Here is a 19,710-nt window from a genome sequence, read left to right as displayed (position 1 = left end):
CTCAAATGTGAAGTTGCGGAACTATTAACTAGGGTTTGTAACCTGTCCTTTAAATCAGCCTCTGTACCCAACGACTGGAAGATAGCTAATGTAACGCCAATATTTTAAAAGGGCTCTAGAGGTGATCCTGGCAATTACAGACCGGTAAGTCTAACATCGGTACCAGGCAAATTAGTTGAAACAATAGTAAAGAATAAAATTGTCAGACACACAGAAGAACATAAATTGTTGGGCAAAAGTCAACATGTGTTTTACTAATCTATTAGAGGTCTTTGAAGGGGTCAACAAACATGTGGACAAGGGGGATCCAGTGGACATAGTGTACTTAGATTTCCAGAAAGCCTTTGACAAGGTCCCTCACCAAAGGCTCTTACCTAAATTAAGTTGTCTTGGGATAAGAGGGAAGGTCCTTTCATGGATTGAGAACTGGTTAAAAGACAAGGAACAAAAGGTAGGAATTAATGGTAAATTCTCAGAATGGAGAGGAGTAACTAGTGGTGTTCCCCAAGGGTCAGTCCGAGGACCAATCCTATTCTCCAGATCATTTATGAATAAGTTGAAAGGGGTAAAAAGTGAGGTGGCAAAGTTTGCAGATGATACTAAACTGCTCAAGATAGTTAAGACCAAAGCAGACTGTGAAGAATTTCAAAAAGATCTCACAAAACTAAGTGAGTGGGCAACAAAATGGCAAATGAAATTTAATGTGGATAAATGTAAAGTAATGTACATGGGAAAAAATAACCCCAACTATACATATAATCTGATGGGGGCTAATTTAGCTACAACAAATCAGGAAAAAGATCTTGGAGTCATTTTGGATAGTTCTCTGAAGATGTCCATGCAGTGTGCAGAGGCGGTCAAAAAAGCAAACAGGATGTTAGGAATCATTAAAAAGGGGATAGAGAATAAAAAGGAGAATATATTATTGCCCTTATATAAATTGATGGTATGCCCACTTCTTGAATACTGCGTACAGATGTGATCTCCTCATCTCAAAAAAGATATACTAGCACTAGAAAAGATTCAGAGAAGAGCAACTAAAATGATTAGGGGTTTGGAATGGGTCCTGTATGAGGAGAGATTAAAGAGGCTAGGACTTTTCAGATTGGAAAAGAGGAGACTAAGGGGGGATATGATAGAGGTATATAAAATCATGAGTGATGTGGAGAAAGTAGATAAGGAAAAGTTATTTACTTATTCCCATAATACAAGAACTAGGAGTCACCAAATGAAATTAATAGGCAGCAGGTTTAAAACAAATGAAAGGAAGTTCTTCTTCACACAGCGCACACTCAACTTGTGGAACTCCTTACCTGAGGAGGTTGTGAAGGCTAGAACTATAACAGCATTTAAAAGAGAACTGGATAAATTCATGGAGGTTAAATCCATTAATGGCTATTAGCCAGGATGGGTAAGGAATGGTGTCCCTAGACTGTGTTTGTCAGAGGGTAGAGATGGATGGCAGGAGAGAGATCACTTGATCATTGCCCATTAGGTTCATTCCCTCTGGGGCACCTGGCATTGGCTACTGTCAGTAGACAGGATACTAGGCTAGATGGACCTTTGGTCTGACCCAGTATGGCCGTTCTTACGTTCTGCCCAGTGCATATATTCATAGAATCTCAGGATTGGAAGGGACCCTCAGGAGGTCATTTAGTCCAACCCCCCTGCTCAAAGCAGGACCAATCCCCAGACAGAATTTTACCCCATTCCCTAAATGGCCCCCTCAAGGATTGAGCTCACAATGCTGGGTTTAGCAGGCAAATGCTCAAACCACTGAGCTATCCCTCCCCTACAAGATTCTTATAAACATTATTAAGCTTAGTGTTACTGGTTTGTAAACAAGCTTAAAAGTACTTGCCTTGAAGTTGCAGCTCCTTCACTGTGCTGTTTTGGATTAATTTTGTTTAAATGATGCCGTTTAGCTTCTTCCTAAGATGTTAGTTACACAGCAGATTTCCAGACTGCCTGCTACTTTCAGTGTATTCAACTTCTATTTTTAATGAGTTAATTATAAACCTAAAGCATCCAGTAAAGGGCAGCTGAGACAACAACAGACAGAAACTGAGATCTAAATGGGATCAGATTCTCAGCTGGTGCATATTGGTGTAGCTCTGCTAATGTCAGTTGAGCTACATTGATTTACACAACCTAAGAATCTGAGCTCCTTGTGCTGTTGAGTAAACCTATCAATTGGAAGCACCATAAAATATCCCATCCACCTAGGATTTTTTCAAAGAATCCTAAATAAAAATAGCAATAAAGCGTTCAATGCAGGGAATTTCCTGAGGATTAATGACCAGATGGAATTAATAGCCAGAGGTGCAGACTGGGCCAATCTGTTCCTCCTAGCTGCTCATTAATCCTGGGACAGGACCTCTACCTCAACATGGAGTAAAATATATCTCGCATAGGGAATACAAGTTATTAATTTATTATTTTTCTCTGTGTTTGATGTGCAACAGATTTGTCCCAATCTGGTTGTATCATTGCTTGCTTTATATATATATATATATATATATAAAATCAAGAGAGAGAATAAAAGTGTTTACAGCTTATTACTGTACAAAGGAGGAGTTTATGTTAAGAATTTCAGGGTGGAGACAGAGAGCTTTCCTAATGATCTGAGATGTGGTAATTCTGGCTCTAATGAACACATTTAGCATGGTGTGGTGATTTGCTTTCTTGAAAGAATGATGGGAAAACTTGTGGATTATATGTAGGATTTTAAATGTGCTATGTACATATTACCCAGTTTAGTTTGCTGGGTTCTTCAGCTCAGCCTCGGGTTTATACTGCCATCTACTGGTAAGAGGGGATCATAGCGCCTAGCATGTTTTCTCATCCCGCTCCCACAGAGTACACTTACTGCAGAAACAGTCTGCAAATCCTTGGGTTGGAATTTGCTATTAGAGAGCCAGTGCAAACACCATTCTAGTTCCCCCCCCGCCCCCCAACAAATCAGCAGTGCTGGGAAAATGCACTAGAGTTTCTTCCATGGAAACGAATGAACAGCACTATAGTAAACCATCACAGCTATAGTATTAATGACACTTTATAGTCCATATAGAATTTTTCCATCATAACAATGAATAACCACAGCAGCTCTGACACACCCATATGTCTGTCACGCCAACCAGCTCCTTTGGAATTGTGGGTTAACTTTAATAGTATTAAAATATTGGTTCTCTCCTCTTTACAATGCATCTGTTGTCCTGTTGTGTAAACATGCAACAATAAAGATATTAAATGTTGTACACAAATTAATCTCCTTAGGTTTTGGTGCTTGGGGACGTCCTGTGGGAAAGATCTTACTGCACTTTCTTCTGGGCAAATGGCAAATATTGCTATTCAGCAAATTCCTTCAGGGTTCAATGGCAGTGTTCCCTTGGGAGGAAAACATTGACTGAAGGGCTCAGTCCTCCTTCCACTGAAGTCAATGAGAGCTTTGCTGTAGACTTTAATGGTAACAGGATCATGCTTGAGTACTCAAAGATGTCTGGTCTACTTCAAAGTTCCATATTCATTTGGTAGGCTAAGGCAGATGGGATCTGCTGGTAATCAGAGAAAATCCTGCAATTGTGGATAGTTCTGCACTTGACTGCCCGGGAGGGAGTCTTATGGACAGCACAGGGAGGGGCAGTGCATGCTTTTCCATGCTGCCATACTCATCTGCCTCAGCCCTGTTCCTGAGCAACCAGCTCAGGGTAGTCTGATATCCATGCCTATTCATTCCTGAAACTGGCAGCAAGGATGGGCACATCAGTGGAAGTTCAGGAGCTGGCTTTGTGATGTGGACTTCTGTCTACTGGGGATGGGACTGGGACGGCAAGATTCATTTCACATAATTACAAGCCAGCATAGAGCCATCAGATGACAGCGACTGTGGGTCACTGCTACACTGGCCCAGACTTGCTCCAGTAGGGTGACCAGATGTCCCAATTTTATAGGGACAGTCCTGATATTTGGGATTTTGTCTTATATAGGTGCCTATTACCCCCTACCTGCTGTCCTGATTTTTCATATTTGCTATCTAGTCATGCTATGCTCCAGTGACCTAGAGATAAAAGGTGCTGTACCTATTAGCACTCTCCTTAATAATCCAGTGACTTCTCTTTGTGTTTTCTCATTGCAGATGGGCAAATACTACAAAACATGATCTTTCTGTGAAAGTAGTCTTGATTTTGAGAGGGAAAACTGTAAATAAATAAAAATTAAAGTTGCAAAGTTGGATCATCTTTTCAGATCTAATGAAAGACCCTTAATTCTTGATGGCTTTGAGCGCTCTCTCTCTCTCTCTCTCTCTCTCTCTCTCACACACACACACACACACACACACACACACACACACACACACACACACACACACACACACACACACACACACACACACACACACACACACACACACACACACACACACCCCTCTGCTGCCAATGCAATAGTTTTAGATCCTCTGCTGTGAGACCATTTCCAAGCTGCCTCCTTCATGACAGCATAATCATTTTCTGCAGCAACTGCTTGACTTTTGGTGGGGAGCAGCCAGAGCAGATGAAAATCCATTCAAGTTAAGATCCTTTCATGAAAATCCCCTACTGATGAAGACCCAGGGGGGAGGAATATGGAAAACAGACTGGAATTGTTTCTTAAGAGAGTGGCTTCAACATTTCCCAGCTGTTCTATATCTAAAGAGCCTCCATGGCCCAGCCAAGGAGCTCAGACTGCTGCACAAATTGTTATAACCTATAACAAACAGATGCCAACGTTAAAACCTCAAAACACCAACAATCTTAAACATATATAGCACCATGGGAGCCCTGATTGGGGCCTGTAGGCACTACTGAAGTACAAATAATATAATAACAATGCACTTTTCACCCCCAAAGAATCCTAACACTTCGCAGACTAATATAAATGTCATGCATCCCTGAAATGCAGCCACCTCTGGGGTGGAGCTTGGCAGCTGCTTAACACTTTACAGCTATTTCTCACAACAGTTGAGGACAGGGAGTGAAGAATACTATAGCCAATTGAGCTGAAGGTAGAATTTAGATAGGCTTTATACAATGTAAAGATAATAAAGTCAAATTAGCATTTACATATAGAATATGTGTTACACTGCATTTTCAGTTTATGCCCTTGGCTTAGAAAACATAATTCATTTTAAAAGAGATTCAGGAAATACTGAATGTGTTGCATCCACTCTCTGTACAGTTCTGTATTATGGTTCTTTGCTGGCAGATTCTCTAACTTCTTTCCTCTCTTCATTTAATTTGATGTCCAGGTCTCGGAGCTGGCGCAGAAATCCTGTATTTGGGCAGATCTCTCTGTGAGAATTCACCATTTTTAAAGCCTCCACAAGCGTCATGTTTTCATGGATCATTAAAAAAGCGAGCACTAAAGATGCAGAGCGGCTTATCCCCATGGCACAGTGAACGAACACTTTACCTGAAAATAAATGGGACAACACATGCCTAGTGGGCTTTAGAACTTGCAAGGTAAGATAGACCCAGAGGGGTCAAAACAGCCAGAATCAATAAATACAATAAATAGCCAGATTTTCACTGATTGTTAGCGCATTCTGAGGTGCTGTTTGCTTGGGACACTGAAGCTCTCTGGTCATCCATATCTGAGTAACAGCAATAGCTATACTACTAAACGTATACCGGAAGGGAGTGGGATCTAGATCTTACAGCAAGGGCTTGGCTATCAGGACTCCTTAATAATAATCTTGGTTCTGCTACGGACTTACTGTGGCTGGAGGTAGTTGAAAAATGGTGTTTTTCTTCTAAGGAAAATTTTGGATAAAATTTGAATGCTGAAATGTTTTGGCCAGAAATAGAAATATTTTGCCCCCAAAATAAAATATTTCAATTTGGAAAGGCTACCAAAGCATCTCATGGGGGTTGTAGTTTAACTGCCTTGTACTCCCATTTCCCCCTGGTTGGACTACATCTCCCATCATGGTCACTCGTCTTGGAGAAGAGAGGTGGTGCATCATGAGAGTCCCTGGCCATGTTGCATCATGGGAGATATAGTCCAGCCGGGAAGCATAACCTACAGAGGACAATGGGGACATGAAGAAACCACATTACAACTCCCATTTCCAAATCAAAATATTTATTAATCTTTCCTCGCAAGTCAAACCCTCCTGTCCCTTTATGTATTATGTTGCTCTGCTCTGAAACTCCTCTCATAATCTTTCTGGTATTGAGGTACCTCAGAACTGAACACAGCAATCTAGGTATGCCCTCACCAGAACTATATAGAGGAGGACTTTCTTTTCCCCTGGTGCTTTGGGGCCTTAGCCAAGCCATTAAAGATCAGATCCCCGGCTCATGACTGAAATTTGTGCCCCCAACGGTTGCTGCAAACAAAAAATCTTTAACTCTTCCTCTCTTGAAATGGGGGAAAGATGAAAAATATTGCACCCCACAGAACATAAAATGTTAACACCTTAGTCATTATTGGGATTATGAAATGTTATTTCCAAGCATCAGGCGCAAACCTCTATTTCCCCCTTTGTTACTACACCAGGTGGTTTCTTTTTTCTAATTATATTTAGCACTTAGAGAGCACTTTACCTTTCCAAAGTACTATATGAACATGAACCCTCGCAGCAACTTTGCAAGGAGGTAAATGACTGTTCTCCCCATTTTACTTATGGAGCATCTGAGATGCAAAGCGGTTGATGGCCCAGACCTGTGAGGCGCTGAGGAGGAAGTGGAGGGTGATCGGTACATCCTAGGATAAGATCCTCATTGACTAGTTGCCAAAGACCACACAGCCAGTCAGGATCAGAGGGAACAACTAGACCTAAAAAAATTCCTAGCAACTAGACCATGATGCTGATAGTGATTGGAAAGAATCCCCGTGACTTCAGTGGGCATTGATCAGGCTCTCCATCCTTGGCACAGTCCACTAGTTCATGTTGCCTCTCAGGCTTAATTGACTGAAATAGTCTGAATTAGAGCTATAGGTCCCATTCAGCAAAGCACTTACGCACATGTTCTCCATAATATCTAATACCTTCCTTACCTCCTGGTGTTTGTAAGGCTTTGTGTATGAAATTAGCGGCATCATAGAAAAATATACTTAAATCAAAGGAAGGGTCATCGAATGCTTCTACTCCATGGTACGCTACTTGCAGATCTTTGTAATATCTGGCTCCTGTATTGATACTGTATGGCCCATCTGCTGCATTAAGGATGTGAGTAATATTGAGGTTTTGAAGAGTTGCTTTACTTCTAGCAGCCCATCTGTTGAAAGATGATGAAGGTTTCACTGAGATCATTGCTGACTTTCTGCATTAAAATAGCACTGTTTACTGTGAATGCCTGCTCACCCTGGGGAAGAATGCAAGCACTGCAGCTCGCTTTACAGGGCTGTGAATGGCTAACAGACAACTGTGTTAGTCCATAGTGCCTTGGTCTTAGAGAGATGGCTACTGAAGAATGTGAGATGGTATTGTAACCACCACTTGGAGTTTGCCCGCTGCTGGAGCACCAGACTGAGCCTCTAGGGCAATGGGTCTTTAATTTGATTGCACCCCCTATTTTGTGTCTGTAGTAGTTTACACCCTTCTTCCCACCACACAAGTTCATATATTGATTTTTAAAAAATCAACATGCAGCTCTCACTGAATATTAAAACCAGTAAGGCATTGATTCAAACTGTAATGGTTGATGCTTACAATTAAATGACAGCAAACCAATTAACGTACAGGTGGCAACGACTTTGTATAATGCTATACGAGCTTAACAGAAATCCGTCAAAATGCACAGCGCCATCTAGAGTCAAATGCACAGCGCCATCTGAGGACCTGATATGTCTGGAGGAAACAGCTTTGCTAGTTACACATCGCTGTGGATAAAATGTGCGCAGTAAGTTTTCTTTTTCCTAAAGCTTCTCACCCAGCCCCCCCAAATATATTCCATGCCCCCCCAGGGAGACCCGTCCCTCAGTTTGAGAACCTCTCCCCTAGGGAACATTACAAAAAGGACTACAACTAAAGCAGCTACCAGAGCCCTTTGACACCATTTCCCAGCACGCATGGAGTAAGGGGTGGGGACCGAAAGAACTAGAAATTATTGGTGAGGCTAATATGGAGGCAGTCCACTGGACCAGTGACAAGCCAGGGCTGCACGACCCCAGGCAGGGGACAGCTTGACTCCACACAGATAGGATTAATTTCAGTTTTGAGTTTGGAAAGTGGGAAAGAAACAGCACAGCGCCCATTGCCCCCAAAGCAAGTGTTTGCTCTGCTGTGAGATCTAGCTGCATGGATTGGGCCGTTCCAGCACCCAGCCAGAGAGAGATCCGACCTGGCGCCAAGCCAAGACCCCCCCGAGGATTCTAGACCATGGAAACAGCAAGCCTGGTATGAGTCCAGAGAAGATCCTGGCTCAGCCAGGCATGAAGAATTAAAGTAAGCTGACTTCTATCTAAACCTGCCCATATCACAGTGCTGCAACACTCCTTCTCAGAATTCAGCCTCAGGATGCCATATGCCTGGAAAGATGCCAAGGTGGGAGCTGGAGGTTGGGATAAATTGTGAGTGTTGGGAGGTGAGGGATTTGTTTGTTTATTAATATTTAGTACTTATTAGTTAACCTCAACCCTTTCCTTCCCTCAATTCTACTTTCCTGTTCCAGTAAAGCCCCGCTTTGTTATGCTGCCCTTTTGGGTATGTTCTTCCTTTGCTGGGGTTTCTGTTTATGTACTTCATTGTCCCTCATGTACTGGGCTTCACACTCCTTGCCAGCTACTTGTATTGATTTTTCTCAAAGGGAAGCACCCCTGTGTATGGGGCAGTGAGGAGTCACCTTGGGTGGAGGCACCACACGCCAGAAAATACCCAGAACCCAATCCGTGCAAGAAGGAAGAAGCAACTCCTAATATTGATGATGGCAAGCAGCATGGAGAGAGAAGGGAGAAGGTTTGAGCCACACTTCAGGGAAGGGGCTACATGAGTACAGACCAGCCTGTGAGATACCAGTTGTTCAGGTAACTCCCTCCTTGTAGTTAATCACTGGGAATGTTGTTCAGTGGTTAGAGCAAAGGATAGTAGTTAGGATTCTCCTTTGACTGTCCACACTGATCCCACTTCCGGTACGCACGTGCTCCATGAAGTGGGCGCCATGTAAACAAAATATCTCAAAGCCCTGCAGTTATTGAAAATAGCCATTCTTTCTTGGGTTCCATTCCTGTTTCTGACACTGACTCACTGTGTGACCTTGAACAAGTCATTTCCTCTCTGCAGGCCTCCCTGATTTCCCATCTGTAAAATGGGGGTAAAATTATGGCACAAGGAAGTTGTGATGTTTGATGTTTTTAAAGCACTTTAAGATCCTCGGATGAAAAGCGATTTTGACAAATAGACAGAAGTGTCTGTCTGGTGATTGATAGAGAGACGCAAAGTAGCTCAGCATAGCAATGTTTCTTTTGCCACAAGTACAAAGTAATTGTGCAATATGTTTTGATATTTAGTTATAAGCTGGTAAAAGAAATTCTGCGTTTGCATCTGTGGGGCCCCCTCCCATATAATTATGGATCTTTGTCCTCTCTTCATTCTGACTTCTGAGGCTGAGCCTCTTGTACTTCAGTTACCTGTCTGTAAAATGTGCATAATAATACTTCCTTTCTCACCCATTGTCTGTCTTATTTAGAGCATAAGGTCTTAAGGGCAGGGACTCTCTCTTAGCATGTATGTGTACAGTGCTCAGGACAATGAGATAGAGATCTCAGTTGGGGCCTTCTAGGCACTATTATATATAGAGGGGAATAGACACCTTTTTTTTGTTTGAGGTACCTAGAGTTAAAAGATAATAAAATAAGAGCAGTTGTATGTCACTTGGAGTAGCTTTGTACCATAACTAAATGAGTCCACTTCTAATACAGTGAGATAAATGAGCTTGTGTTTTAAACTGTTTCCTTTATAAATGCAAACCCTAAATATTTGGAGGAGATAAAAAACCCCAAAAGCCAGTTGTCAATGTTCATGATAAAAATAATAAATAAGTTTATCTTGCTAAAATCCATTGTGATCCATGGAATGTAGAAAGCACAGCTCAGGCAGACTAGGAGTAAGTTATATGTGTACATGTCAAGCTTTTCATGACATCCAAACCACTTGAGGCTGACTGTCATGGTGTTTGGCTTTGGAACCCTGTGATGTGAGCATAGCTTTACATCTCACTGTGAACCACCTTTACACCCCTCCGTCTCTCTCTAGTGTGCTAGTAACAACATAATATACAATATCCCCTTACGCGTCTCCCAGGAATAGGTTTGGCCAGACTTGGTCCAAATGATTGTCAGACCCTCCTCTGAACCAGAACAGCTTCTGAAGGTCAGATAGTGCTGGTGTTTCATATGGTGCCTGGCTGCTGGTTTCAGAGGAGTAGCTCTTGGTGTGAAGCATGCCTGCTCTTCTGTTTCACACACTCAGGTGGTATCGCAAAGAGCCTTTCTGAAATAAACCAAGAGAAGCTTTTCATACATACTAACATTCTCTGTAAATTAGTCCTGTTCTTTGCCCTCCAAATAATATTGCATTTTTATTAGAAGTGTGTACAGTTGAGGCTGAAGGTGTTGCTAAAGGCAGCCAGCCATGAGGGTTGCCTCTGCACTGTCACTATACAGGTATGGAATTTGTCCCTCAGGAAAGCAGCATCATAAGACAGTATAGTAATTTCTTGTCAAATCATGCTGTGGAGAAGAAAAGCCCAGCCCCTTCCAAATGCATTGGTGATTAACACTCCCCACCCACTTCCAGATAATCCTCAGCAACAGCACCCTGCCTTAGTACACAGGTATAATGATAAAGTTGCCACCACCACCATCGCGCATGTCAAAAGGTTTGGAGTAAACTTCTAATTCCCTGCTTGATACTTTAGGGTATTGGCATTCCACTGCACTGCATTTTATAGTTTTGAAAATGAATTCAGCTGTGGTGAAAAGTGTCAAAGTGGTGCATTGCCACGTGGAGTGAGAAAGGGGGGCTTGAAATGCATTTAATGATAATGTATCCACAGAATAGGTACGGTATGGGCAGCAACAAGGATCTCAACACTACACTGGAGATGCCATTTTAGAAGCAAGGGAGTAGTTCAGTCTCCATGTCTATTCCGTCCTAGGCCCCTGAAATATTGTGGCCCAGGGACATCTCATTATGTTCTGTACTAAGGAGAAACATCATCCAAGCTGAGAGAAAGCTCTCCTCAAGTTGAAGAGGCTTGTGAACCTTGATGGCCCAGGTCCAGGCCCACTAGTTCTCCTGTTGAGGCTGTAGACGGGAACTCAGTCCTTCTCTGTACCCTGGATTCCAGCCCAGGAACCCTGTAGCAAGTGGTTAAGATCTGTCTGGTCAGACTTCTTGATTTTTCCCTGGGCTACTTCCTACAATGTCTCCATCTTCTCCCCAGGGGAAGTTGTATTCTCAGCAGGAGTCTGCCCTGGGGCCTGGCCCCTAGTCTCAGCCCTCAAGATAACAAAGAAAATAAGTTAACAGAGATAAATGACTCCAACATCTCTGTCCTGTCTGGATCCTCCAGCCATCTGTCCTATGGCTCTGTGCTCACAGGCAACCAAAGGCCTCTATGAGCTGAGGGTGAGAGGTCTGTCCACCTTCCCAGGCTGCTGCCTTCTGAATTGACCTTCTCCCTTTTTAAGGTTCTTCCTTCAAGACTGGCATGCCTTGCAGGTGCGGGGGATGAGAGGGTGGGGATGGGACTGCCTAAGCCCAAACCTGCTCGTTCACCCCTTCTTGCCTGGCATGGGGTTTGTACACCCTGTCACATCTTCCTTGACACACCTGGAAGAAGAAACTGAGTATCTACATCTCTTTTGCAATGACATTTGCTGCTGTGTTAGTGCAAAAACCCATTTGTTGATTCCTCAGTAAATAAGCCTCTTCAATAGGTCTGGATGTCCCACCTACTGTGAGATTTCTCTTGCATGCTCAGCTGAAACCTTTATTAGTTAACACGGCACTAGACTGGAGTTTTATATCGACCATTAAGATTGAGCAAATTTCATTCTCAATTGCCTTTGCTATGTCTTAAATAATTTCTGGGATAATGAGGTCATCTTGGTCAGGGGTGATGATTCCATCAACCCAATGATGCTAGTGACAAGTTAAACTAACATTTCAGAACACATCCATCTGATGCCTTTGAGTCTGGAGTGCAGAAATACATTCATTTTTGCCCACTGCAAAACTCATTCATTTCTATTACCCTTGACAAAGGTTGTGATAATTTGGTTGCTAAGATTGTGAGTTGTTCTGAACAGGGACCATGTCTTTCTCTCTGTTTGGAAAGCTCCTAGCAAGTGGTGGGTGCCACAGCAATGCACATTATAAAGGAGGATCGGTGAGAAGGGGGAGAGATGGCAGAGGTGGCACCATGCTATTCAGCAACCTGTTGCCAGATCAGTAATGGCAAATGGACCCTGGGGATCAAACCCCAGGCAGTGTGTGGCTCTACCATGGCTGGCTCTTACCTACCTCTGAAAGATACCTGAAAGGTCTGTCTCTTTTATTATATACTTTGGCAACAGTTGCATAGCTTGTCATGCCAATAAAATCTCTTTAAACAGAACTATTGCAATTCTTGCCTCCAAAGAACATTGCACTTTTACCAGTGATCATCTTGCCATTCTGATTCAGATCCAAACTTTTCCCAAAGCACAGAGCAATTTGGATCGAGGAGTCTATGTGGATCAAGGTGGTTTAGATACACTAGAAAGCCAGAGCTAAATCTGGGAGTGCTTTGACTCTATTCTATTCTGCATACATTCTTATACCTTGCTTATTTTTGTAGTATCGAGACACCTGAACCCAGGGTTCGGGTTTACACTCATCTCTATAATTTTCCCAGTTTTGCACCATGCTCTTTTCTTCAACAGCAGAGACAGCTTTGGGGCATACACAAAAAAATTAGCAGAAAGGATTTATTTCTGCTAATCCTCATTTTTGCCTGTGGGAGGAAAAACACAGACAATATATCAGAGTTTTGAATACTCCAGATATATTCCTTTGTGAGATTTTAGCCTACACACAATTTTTTTTGTTTCTCATGCTAATTTCAAGAGCACTGACAACTGTCCTCAGGAAAGGATCTCTCATTGGGGTGACCATTTAATATGCAATAAGATTAAATTAAGCAAAGGGAAATGTAGGTTAGGAGAAATTCCCTAACAGTAAGGTCTGTTGATTCATTAGACTTTCCAAGGAAAGTGCTTGGACCTCAATTACTTTAGATATTTAAAAGTAGATTGGATCGACACTGAGGAACATACTGTAGGGAGGTGTCCAGCAGAGTCAGCAAGGCACAAATGAGGTGGGATCTAAAAGGGGTCTTTTTTTTGGTCCTATCTCTGTCTTATATGATTTTAGTCTTCTCCTATAGTCCATGAGCTTTTCATATTTTTCTTCCCTCTCCCAAGGTCGTGATTCAGGGACTGATGTCAGAGGAGCTCTCTGCACCTTGCGGGATTGAGCCCTTGGTCCTGAATGGTTGCTTCACCATTTCATGTCCTGTCATGCATTCTGTAACAAAGTGCCCTTTCATACAGCTCTTCTGTTCCCAGAAAGTGTGCAACATCATTTGCTCCACATGACTAATACCAAACAAACAAGTTCCTCATATCATCATGGAGTGCAACTCCTAACCATTCAACTCTGTTTTGTGCTGCATTGACCTTGAGATGAATTCATCTGTGCGTCCTTTAGGGTAAACTCTGAAATAATTACACCAGATGATTGGACTAATGAGGAAAATTATATGAAAATTTTAATTGAAGACCTTGGACATTGTTGAGGTGTTTTTGTTTTTTTTAAAGATACTAAAAGACCGAGCTGTAAAGCTGGCAAAAAGTGCTGCTGATGATTGGGTTTTTGTAAACCATCCTGCATGGCTAATTGAAACTGATCCATTTTTGGTGACAATCAGCAACTGTAGGAAGGTATGGTCCCTTGTAATTAGCAAATAAGTTCTGGAGAGAGAAAAGTAGCTGCTCAGTGTTACAAGGGCTTTAAATGGGAAACATTTTTTGCAAAGATCTAGTCCATATACATTAGGGAGGATTATTTTTAATTCCAAAACTAGGCTGTAGTTTGGGAACATTTTAGGATTGTATTACTGCATGGATTTTTTTTTTAAGAAGCTTGTACCTTTAGGAAAGGATTGAGGCAGGGTGGAAATCTTAAATGCAACCAATATGGATTTATTTCCTTGCTTCACAGAGAGCGTGAGAGCAACTTCAAATGTATATATGATGTTATTAAGCATCAGTTTACAAATGCACAAAGCACTGAGTCCTAACTGGCCAGGCTTTGGCTGGGCCCTGTGTCCGCAGAGCAGTGATATTTGATTCCAGAAGCCTCAGGTTCCACTCTGCAGTCATTATGGAGCCACCCAATCCCCAAAGGCAAAGGCCTGCCCCCATGGTAGGTATCCTGCAAGTGGTTCAGCACCTCTAATTTTATTCCAGACTCCAACTGACTCAGTGCCTGTCGCTTGCTGAGGTGGGAAGTACCAAATTAGAGAGCCAGGCTCTAGTTCATTTCCTAAACAGTTAGTATGTACTACAGGGCCTTGTCTACATAAACATTTTGTCTGTCTATGGCAGCAGTTCTCAAAATGTGCATTTAGATTTGCTAGGATCCAGGGCCAAACCCTGAGCGCCACCACCCGGGGCCAAAGCCCGAGGGCTTCAGCCCTGGGTGGTGGGGCTCGGGTTACAGGCCCCCCACCTAGGGCTGAAGCCATTGGGCTTTGGCCCCCACCCATGGCAGTGGGGCTTCGGCTTCTCCCACACACACCCAGGGCGGTGGGGGCTCAGGCTTCAGTCCCCTCTCCTGAAGTCGTGAAGTAATTTTCATTGACAGAAGGGGGTCGCAGTGCAATGAAGTTTGAGAACCACTAGTCTACAGTACCTCAGTGCCTCACGAACTTTTACTGTGTTTAGCCATAACTCTCTGGTGACACAGTAAATAGTAGTATTCCCATTGTATGGTTGGAGAAATGAGGCAGAGAGAGACTAAGTGACTTAGCCAAGAGAGTGTGTGGTGGAGCCGGGAACGGAACCTGGCTAGGAACTGAGCAGGTCCCAGGCTAACATCCTAACCACTGAAGCTTCCTTTCCCTCTCCTTTTACCATCACTTTTCCCCAGTGGTGCAGCTCCACTGGTGATAACGGAGGTGGAATAATGAATATAGATCAGTCACAGGTGACTTTAGATAACAAAGTCTTAAATTGGAATGTAAATTTATCTTAGGTGCTGTACAAAAGACAGACTAACAGTGCAGCCCTTGGTCAAAGAGTCTGGGTGCTGCTGTCATACAAATGTTAAATAATAATATAAAACAGAAGTTTGATAGTAAAACCAATGCAAATGAAATAGCTAACCCAGGGGTCGGCAAGCTTTCAGAAGTGGTGTACCGAGTCTTCATTTATTCACTCCAATTTAAGGTTTCACGTGCCAGTAATACATTTTAACATTTTTAGAAGGTCTTTTTCTATAAGTCTATAATATAGAACTAAATTATTGTTGTATGTAAAGTAAATAAGATTTTAAAAATGTTTAAGAAGCTTCATTTAAAATTAAATTAAAATGCAGAGCCCCCTGGACCGGTGGCCAGGACCCAGGCAGTGTGAGTGCCACTGAAAACCAGCTCGTGTGCCGCCTTCAGCACGCGTGCCATAGGTTGCCTACCCCTGAGCTAAACACTTGAAAGATTCAAACAGTAACACCAAGCATGAAATCATTCCTCAATTAGCATGGCTCTTTTTACTGCTTCTGCACTTGGACATCTGTCGGCTCCATCTCCTTCTTCCTCTTTTTCCATATGAGCATCTTTTCATTCTGCAATCCTCTTTCTATTGCCTGCCCTTCTCTCTCAGGTAATACATCCTGGGGCCCTTTGTCTTTGTTATGGAAGAACCCAGTCAGGGAAAGAACCAAGGAAATGACCATGTGAGTGGAATTACTCATTGACTGTAACCTGGAATCTGATCTCTTCTTCTCCACACATACACACACCGAAAAGACTCAATCTCTTTCTCGAAATTTTGGCCAGAATATGGAGCTCAGGAAATCCAAAAGTCTCTTGAGGCAGGACACAGAGTCTCATGTGCAGAAACAGGCACATTTAAAAGTAATAGCCAAGTTAAAGCAGCCAGATGGGAACCTAGCAGGCGACTGAAAGGAGAACTCTGTATTTTCCATGCAAGCCTACAGGGGCTTGTTTGCAGGAATTAGAATCTCTCACCAGCAGTTCACTGCAGCTCTAATACCAAGTGATATTGAAAGCAAGAAGTGGGTTATGGCTGATGGTTAAATGAGGCACCTACAGGGATTTTGAAATGAGATCCTGCACTCACCCTTGTGTAGCCCATGCACATGGCAGAGCAATATTGCTTTCTTGGCTGACTGCATCATATTTTATAGCCTTTTATTTTGCCAATACTCAAACAGCAGGGACTGTAGAAGTTCATTGCTCTCCCTGAATATTTAGGGCCTGATTCTCCTCTCTGTTACACCAGTGGAGTTGTTCCTGATTTGCAACAAAGTAACGGAGAGCAGAATCTGTCCCTCTGACTCTTTGGCAGTCTCTGTTTAATGCATTGCTGTGCTAATGCTGTTTTAATTATTCTGGACAGAAGAGAAAAGCAGAATGAATGATTAAAGCACTGATTGTTTTTTAAAGTAAACTTAGTGCTTGGAAAAGGTGTCTGATGCATCTGGAGAATACAGACCCCTCTTTAACCACAGTTTAGGGACAAAACAGGGAACAACACTGCAAGCTTCTCCTCATGACACTCACAACCCAATTGTCCTCCAAATGCACCTAAGCCCTGGGCTGGAGAGGCCCCCTTTCTGGGTTGGAGAATATCGGAGTCTTCATATCCATTCCTTCCTTGATGTCTCTGCTGAGACTTCTAATTAATGTCAGACCTGGGGCAGTTGTGGTATGGACTCCTGTCCTTTATGAATTAGAGTGAGAGATAGCAACTTTTGGTCATACTGGCCTGGGCTAGATTTGAATCAGGACGTTAGAGGTGAATGACTCTTTGCCTCATTACTAGTCTTCATGGGCCATCTATTTCCCTTCACATTCCTCCTTACTCAGCCAGAAGGGTCGCTCTATGTGTTAGATAATAATCCCCTAATCCCCTGCAGGAGCTACTCAAGGGAGGATGAGATTGTGGGTATGTCTACACTGCACTTAGACACCTGGGGCTGGCCCGTGCCAGCTGACTTAGGCTCACGGGGATCAGGCTGGGGGGCTGTTTAATTGCAGTGTAGACTTCTGGGCTCAGGCTGGCAGCCAGGCTTTAGGACCCTGCGAGGTGGGAGAGTCCCAGAGCTTGGGTGTAGCCCAAGCCCAAAAGTCTACATTGCAATTAAACAGCCCCACAGCCTGAGCATGAGCCTGAGTCAGCTGGTATGGGCCAGCCCCAGGTGTCTAATTGCAGTGTAGACATGCCCTAAGTGTCAAGAATCATGGCCTGCAGCAGTGTCAGTCTCCAGGCAACCTAATGAACACAGCTGACCTGGAGCAGGCTCCCTGATTGGCAACACCACCTGACTGATGGGAAGACTCAGCAGACTGACTCTTAAGCCCAGCAGCTGCAGCATGTCAGTGGCTGCTCAAGGCATTTGCCCAGGGCTGTGATCACTCCTGTGCCTGCTTGTGCCCAGCCCTGCCCCAGCCTTGTTCCAGCCCTGTCCTGTCTTGTTTCACACATGGTAACTTGGTCCGAACCCTCGATTCTGGTTCCTGACCTCTGACCCTTGGCTCTGACTCCTGACTACCAACACCTGCTCTGATGCTAGGCCTGACTCTCCTCTGATCACTAGGCATTACTGCCCATGGCCGGATCATGTGACACTAAGGGCTTGTCTCCATGAACAATGAGAGTGCAGCAAGCTGGGGTGTGACTCTACCTTGCGCTAGCCAGCTGTGATCTGACTGTCCATCCGCACCCTGCTGATGCACGTGAACAGTCTGAGTGTTTTGAGCTAGGCCCCTTTCAAAGAGGACTTGCCGGGGTCTAATTGTTCATGTACCAAGCCCTTGGAATTAAATCCTAGCCCCATTGAAGCCAATGGAACATCTCCTGTCTGGTGGAGAAGAGGCAGTCCCAGCTGTACCTTTCACTGCTAGCGGGAAATACTTATAGTGGGTATGTTAACACGTGTGTTGTTCTCTCCTGTCAGAATTATACACCCTTGAAGGCCCCTCTTTCCGCCCTTACTGATCTAAGCTCAATGAATGTGTGAGCGATGGTCACAAAGGATGGGTTACTGGGAAGAGGCTTCTGGAGAACAATTAGAAGGTTCTTGTGGTTCTTGCACATTTTACCCACCCCATTGGGAGCAACTAGTGGAGCAGAATCGACTGACTTTTCCTACTCGGCAAACCAGCCCTTCCTGATTAAAACTACTATGATGACATTTAAAGAAAGAAGTCTCTAAAGTCTGTAGGATTTAAGAATATTCGTCTAGAGCTCTACTGGGGTTCAGCTCAGAGGGATCTGTGTCTGAGTTAATGGACATTTCTGTCGAACATCGAGGTGGCAGACTCTGGTGAAAAAAAGAAGTTTTGAAGTACATCGTGGAAGACTTTGAAAAATGGAGACTCAGTGGCTTGCAATGCTTTTGCCAAATGCAAAAGTTTAACAGGAAGGCAGATTTTCAATCTGCCATTTACAGAAGAAAAAAAATCATTATACCTTAGCAACTGTACCTATGTGCTATTTAATATGCTGTCACTGGCGCATTACCTGGCCTTTCCACAAGTCCTTGGTATCCCCTCTGAATCTGCTGTTGGCAACTCAGCATGTGTCCAGTCCAAAGTGGGTTATTTTCCTCCTCTGGTTCTTTTCCTGGTCACTTATGTCCAATGGATAAACCCTACGGCTTCTCTGTGTACTGCTGGATTAAGTTGTTGATTCTCCCTGATTTAAAATAGCTGTGGTTTTAAGTCTTGCTACCAGCAGTCAGAACTGTGCTACACGCTGTAATTAGGAAAGCACAACAGCACCGTCCAGCTAATAGTTTATTTACTGTATGAACTTCACTCTGATCTTAGAATAGCCACAGCAATGGAGCAAGGAGGCTGTGAGTCACGAGAGGCCCAAGAAGGAGGATTCCCTTAAGACAAAGTGCTCCTCAGGCTGGAAGAATTAGAGCTAAAGCAAGAGAAATAAAGTGACCTTGACACTGCTAACAGTCCACCAAGTGCTGTCACAGTGTTCAGATTTCATCAGTATCAAAAACTGTCAATAGGCATAAGGTACATCAGTTCTGATACAAACGTCAACGGGGAGAAAAGATTGAGAGGAAAAAAGTCTTGCAAGCAGAAAGAAAGACAAATAAGCATGTTAATATCTTGCCATTCAAAAAGGTTCTAAAGCACTTACCCTTCTACAGGCAATGCGGATGTGTGTGATTGTGGATTAAAAGGTCTTTTACTTCTACTTGATTTACTCCTTGACCGAATTCATCTGGCTGATGCTGTCAATAAAAAGATGACAACGCTGTCAAGCTTGCAGGATTTCAGAATATCTGACGGCACAGGTAAAGGCTTTTGATATTCCTCAGCAGTAAAATGAATGGCATTCTCTACTGCTTACTTTTAAAGGAGCTGGGAGAAACAGCTCAAAGTGCCTTCCCTCCTTGCAGCTTGCAAGGACAAG

At 43.3% G+C, this 19,710-nt stretch overlaps 2 protein-coding genes and 1 long non-coding RNA gene across 3 annotated transcripts in view; 1 reads left to right on the top strand and 2 right to left on the bottom strand.

Annotated features, from left to right (window-relative positions):
* The window catches only part of LOC120368907 (dual specificity protein phosphatase 13-like), a 47,229-nt gene extending 45,254 nt beyond the window's left edge, over positions 1-1,975 (bottom strand). The window contains exon 1 of the mRNA XM_039481644.1: positions 1,862-1,975. The gene's annotated coding sequence lies outside the window, so the exon portion shown is untranslated. The remainder of the gene's footprint in view (positions 1-1,861) is intronic.
* Positions 1-19,710, top strand: part of LOC120368910 — a 35,413-nt gene that overhangs the window by 5,066 nt on the left and 10,637 nt on the right. Inside the window, exons 2-4 of the long non-coding RNA XR_005582838.1 lie at positions 5,285-5,498; positions 7,726-7,883; positions 8,790-9,006. This is a non-coding gene — a long non-coding RNA (uncharacterized LOC120368910). The remainder of the gene's footprint in view (positions 1-5,284; positions 5,499-7,725; positions 7,884-8,789; positions 9,007-19,710) is intronic.
* On the bottom strand, positions 5,144-10,449 carry LOC120368909 (dual specificity protein phosphatase 13-like). Its single transcript, XM_039481646.1, has 3 exons — positions 10,272-10,449; positions 7,039-7,259; positions 5,144-5,448 (listed from the first exon to the last, which is right to left on the bottom strand). The coding sequence occupies exons 1-3, from the start codon at positions 10,421-10,423 to the stop codon at positions 5,222-5,224; spliced, it is 600 nt and encodes a 199-aa protein (XP_039337580.1). The 5' UTR covers positions 10,424-10,449; the 3' UTR covers positions 5,144-5,221.

The sequence above is a fragment of the Mauremys reevesii genome, linkage group 7, assembly GCF_016161935.1.
Source record: "Mauremys reevesii isolate NIE-2019 linkage group 7, ASM1616193v1, whole genome shotgun sequence".
Lineage (NCBI taxonomy): Eukaryota > Metazoa > Chordata > Testudines > Geoemydidae > Mauremys > Mauremys reevesii.
The sequence above is the reverse complement of the archived record's forward strand: the minus strand, read 5'-3'. Positions and strand labels throughout refer to the sequence as shown.

What these genes read in the sequence shown, in the direction of transcription:
- LOC120368909 (XM_039481646.1), bottom strand. Translation starts at nt 10,423, where the DNA reads ATGCTTCACACCAAGAGCTACTCCTCTGAAACCAGCAGCCAGGCACCA. An exon ending in AACCTATTCCTGGGAGACGC is followed by an intron (nt 7,260 to 10,271) that starts GTAAGGGGATAT and finishes ATCTTTCAACAG; the next exon opens with ATGGGCTGCTAGAAGTAAAG. An exon ending in AGCCTTACAAACACCAGGAG is followed by an intron (nt 5,449 to 7,038) that starts GTAAGGAAGGTA and finishes ATTTATTTTCAG; the next exon opens with GTAAAGTGTTCGTTCACTGT.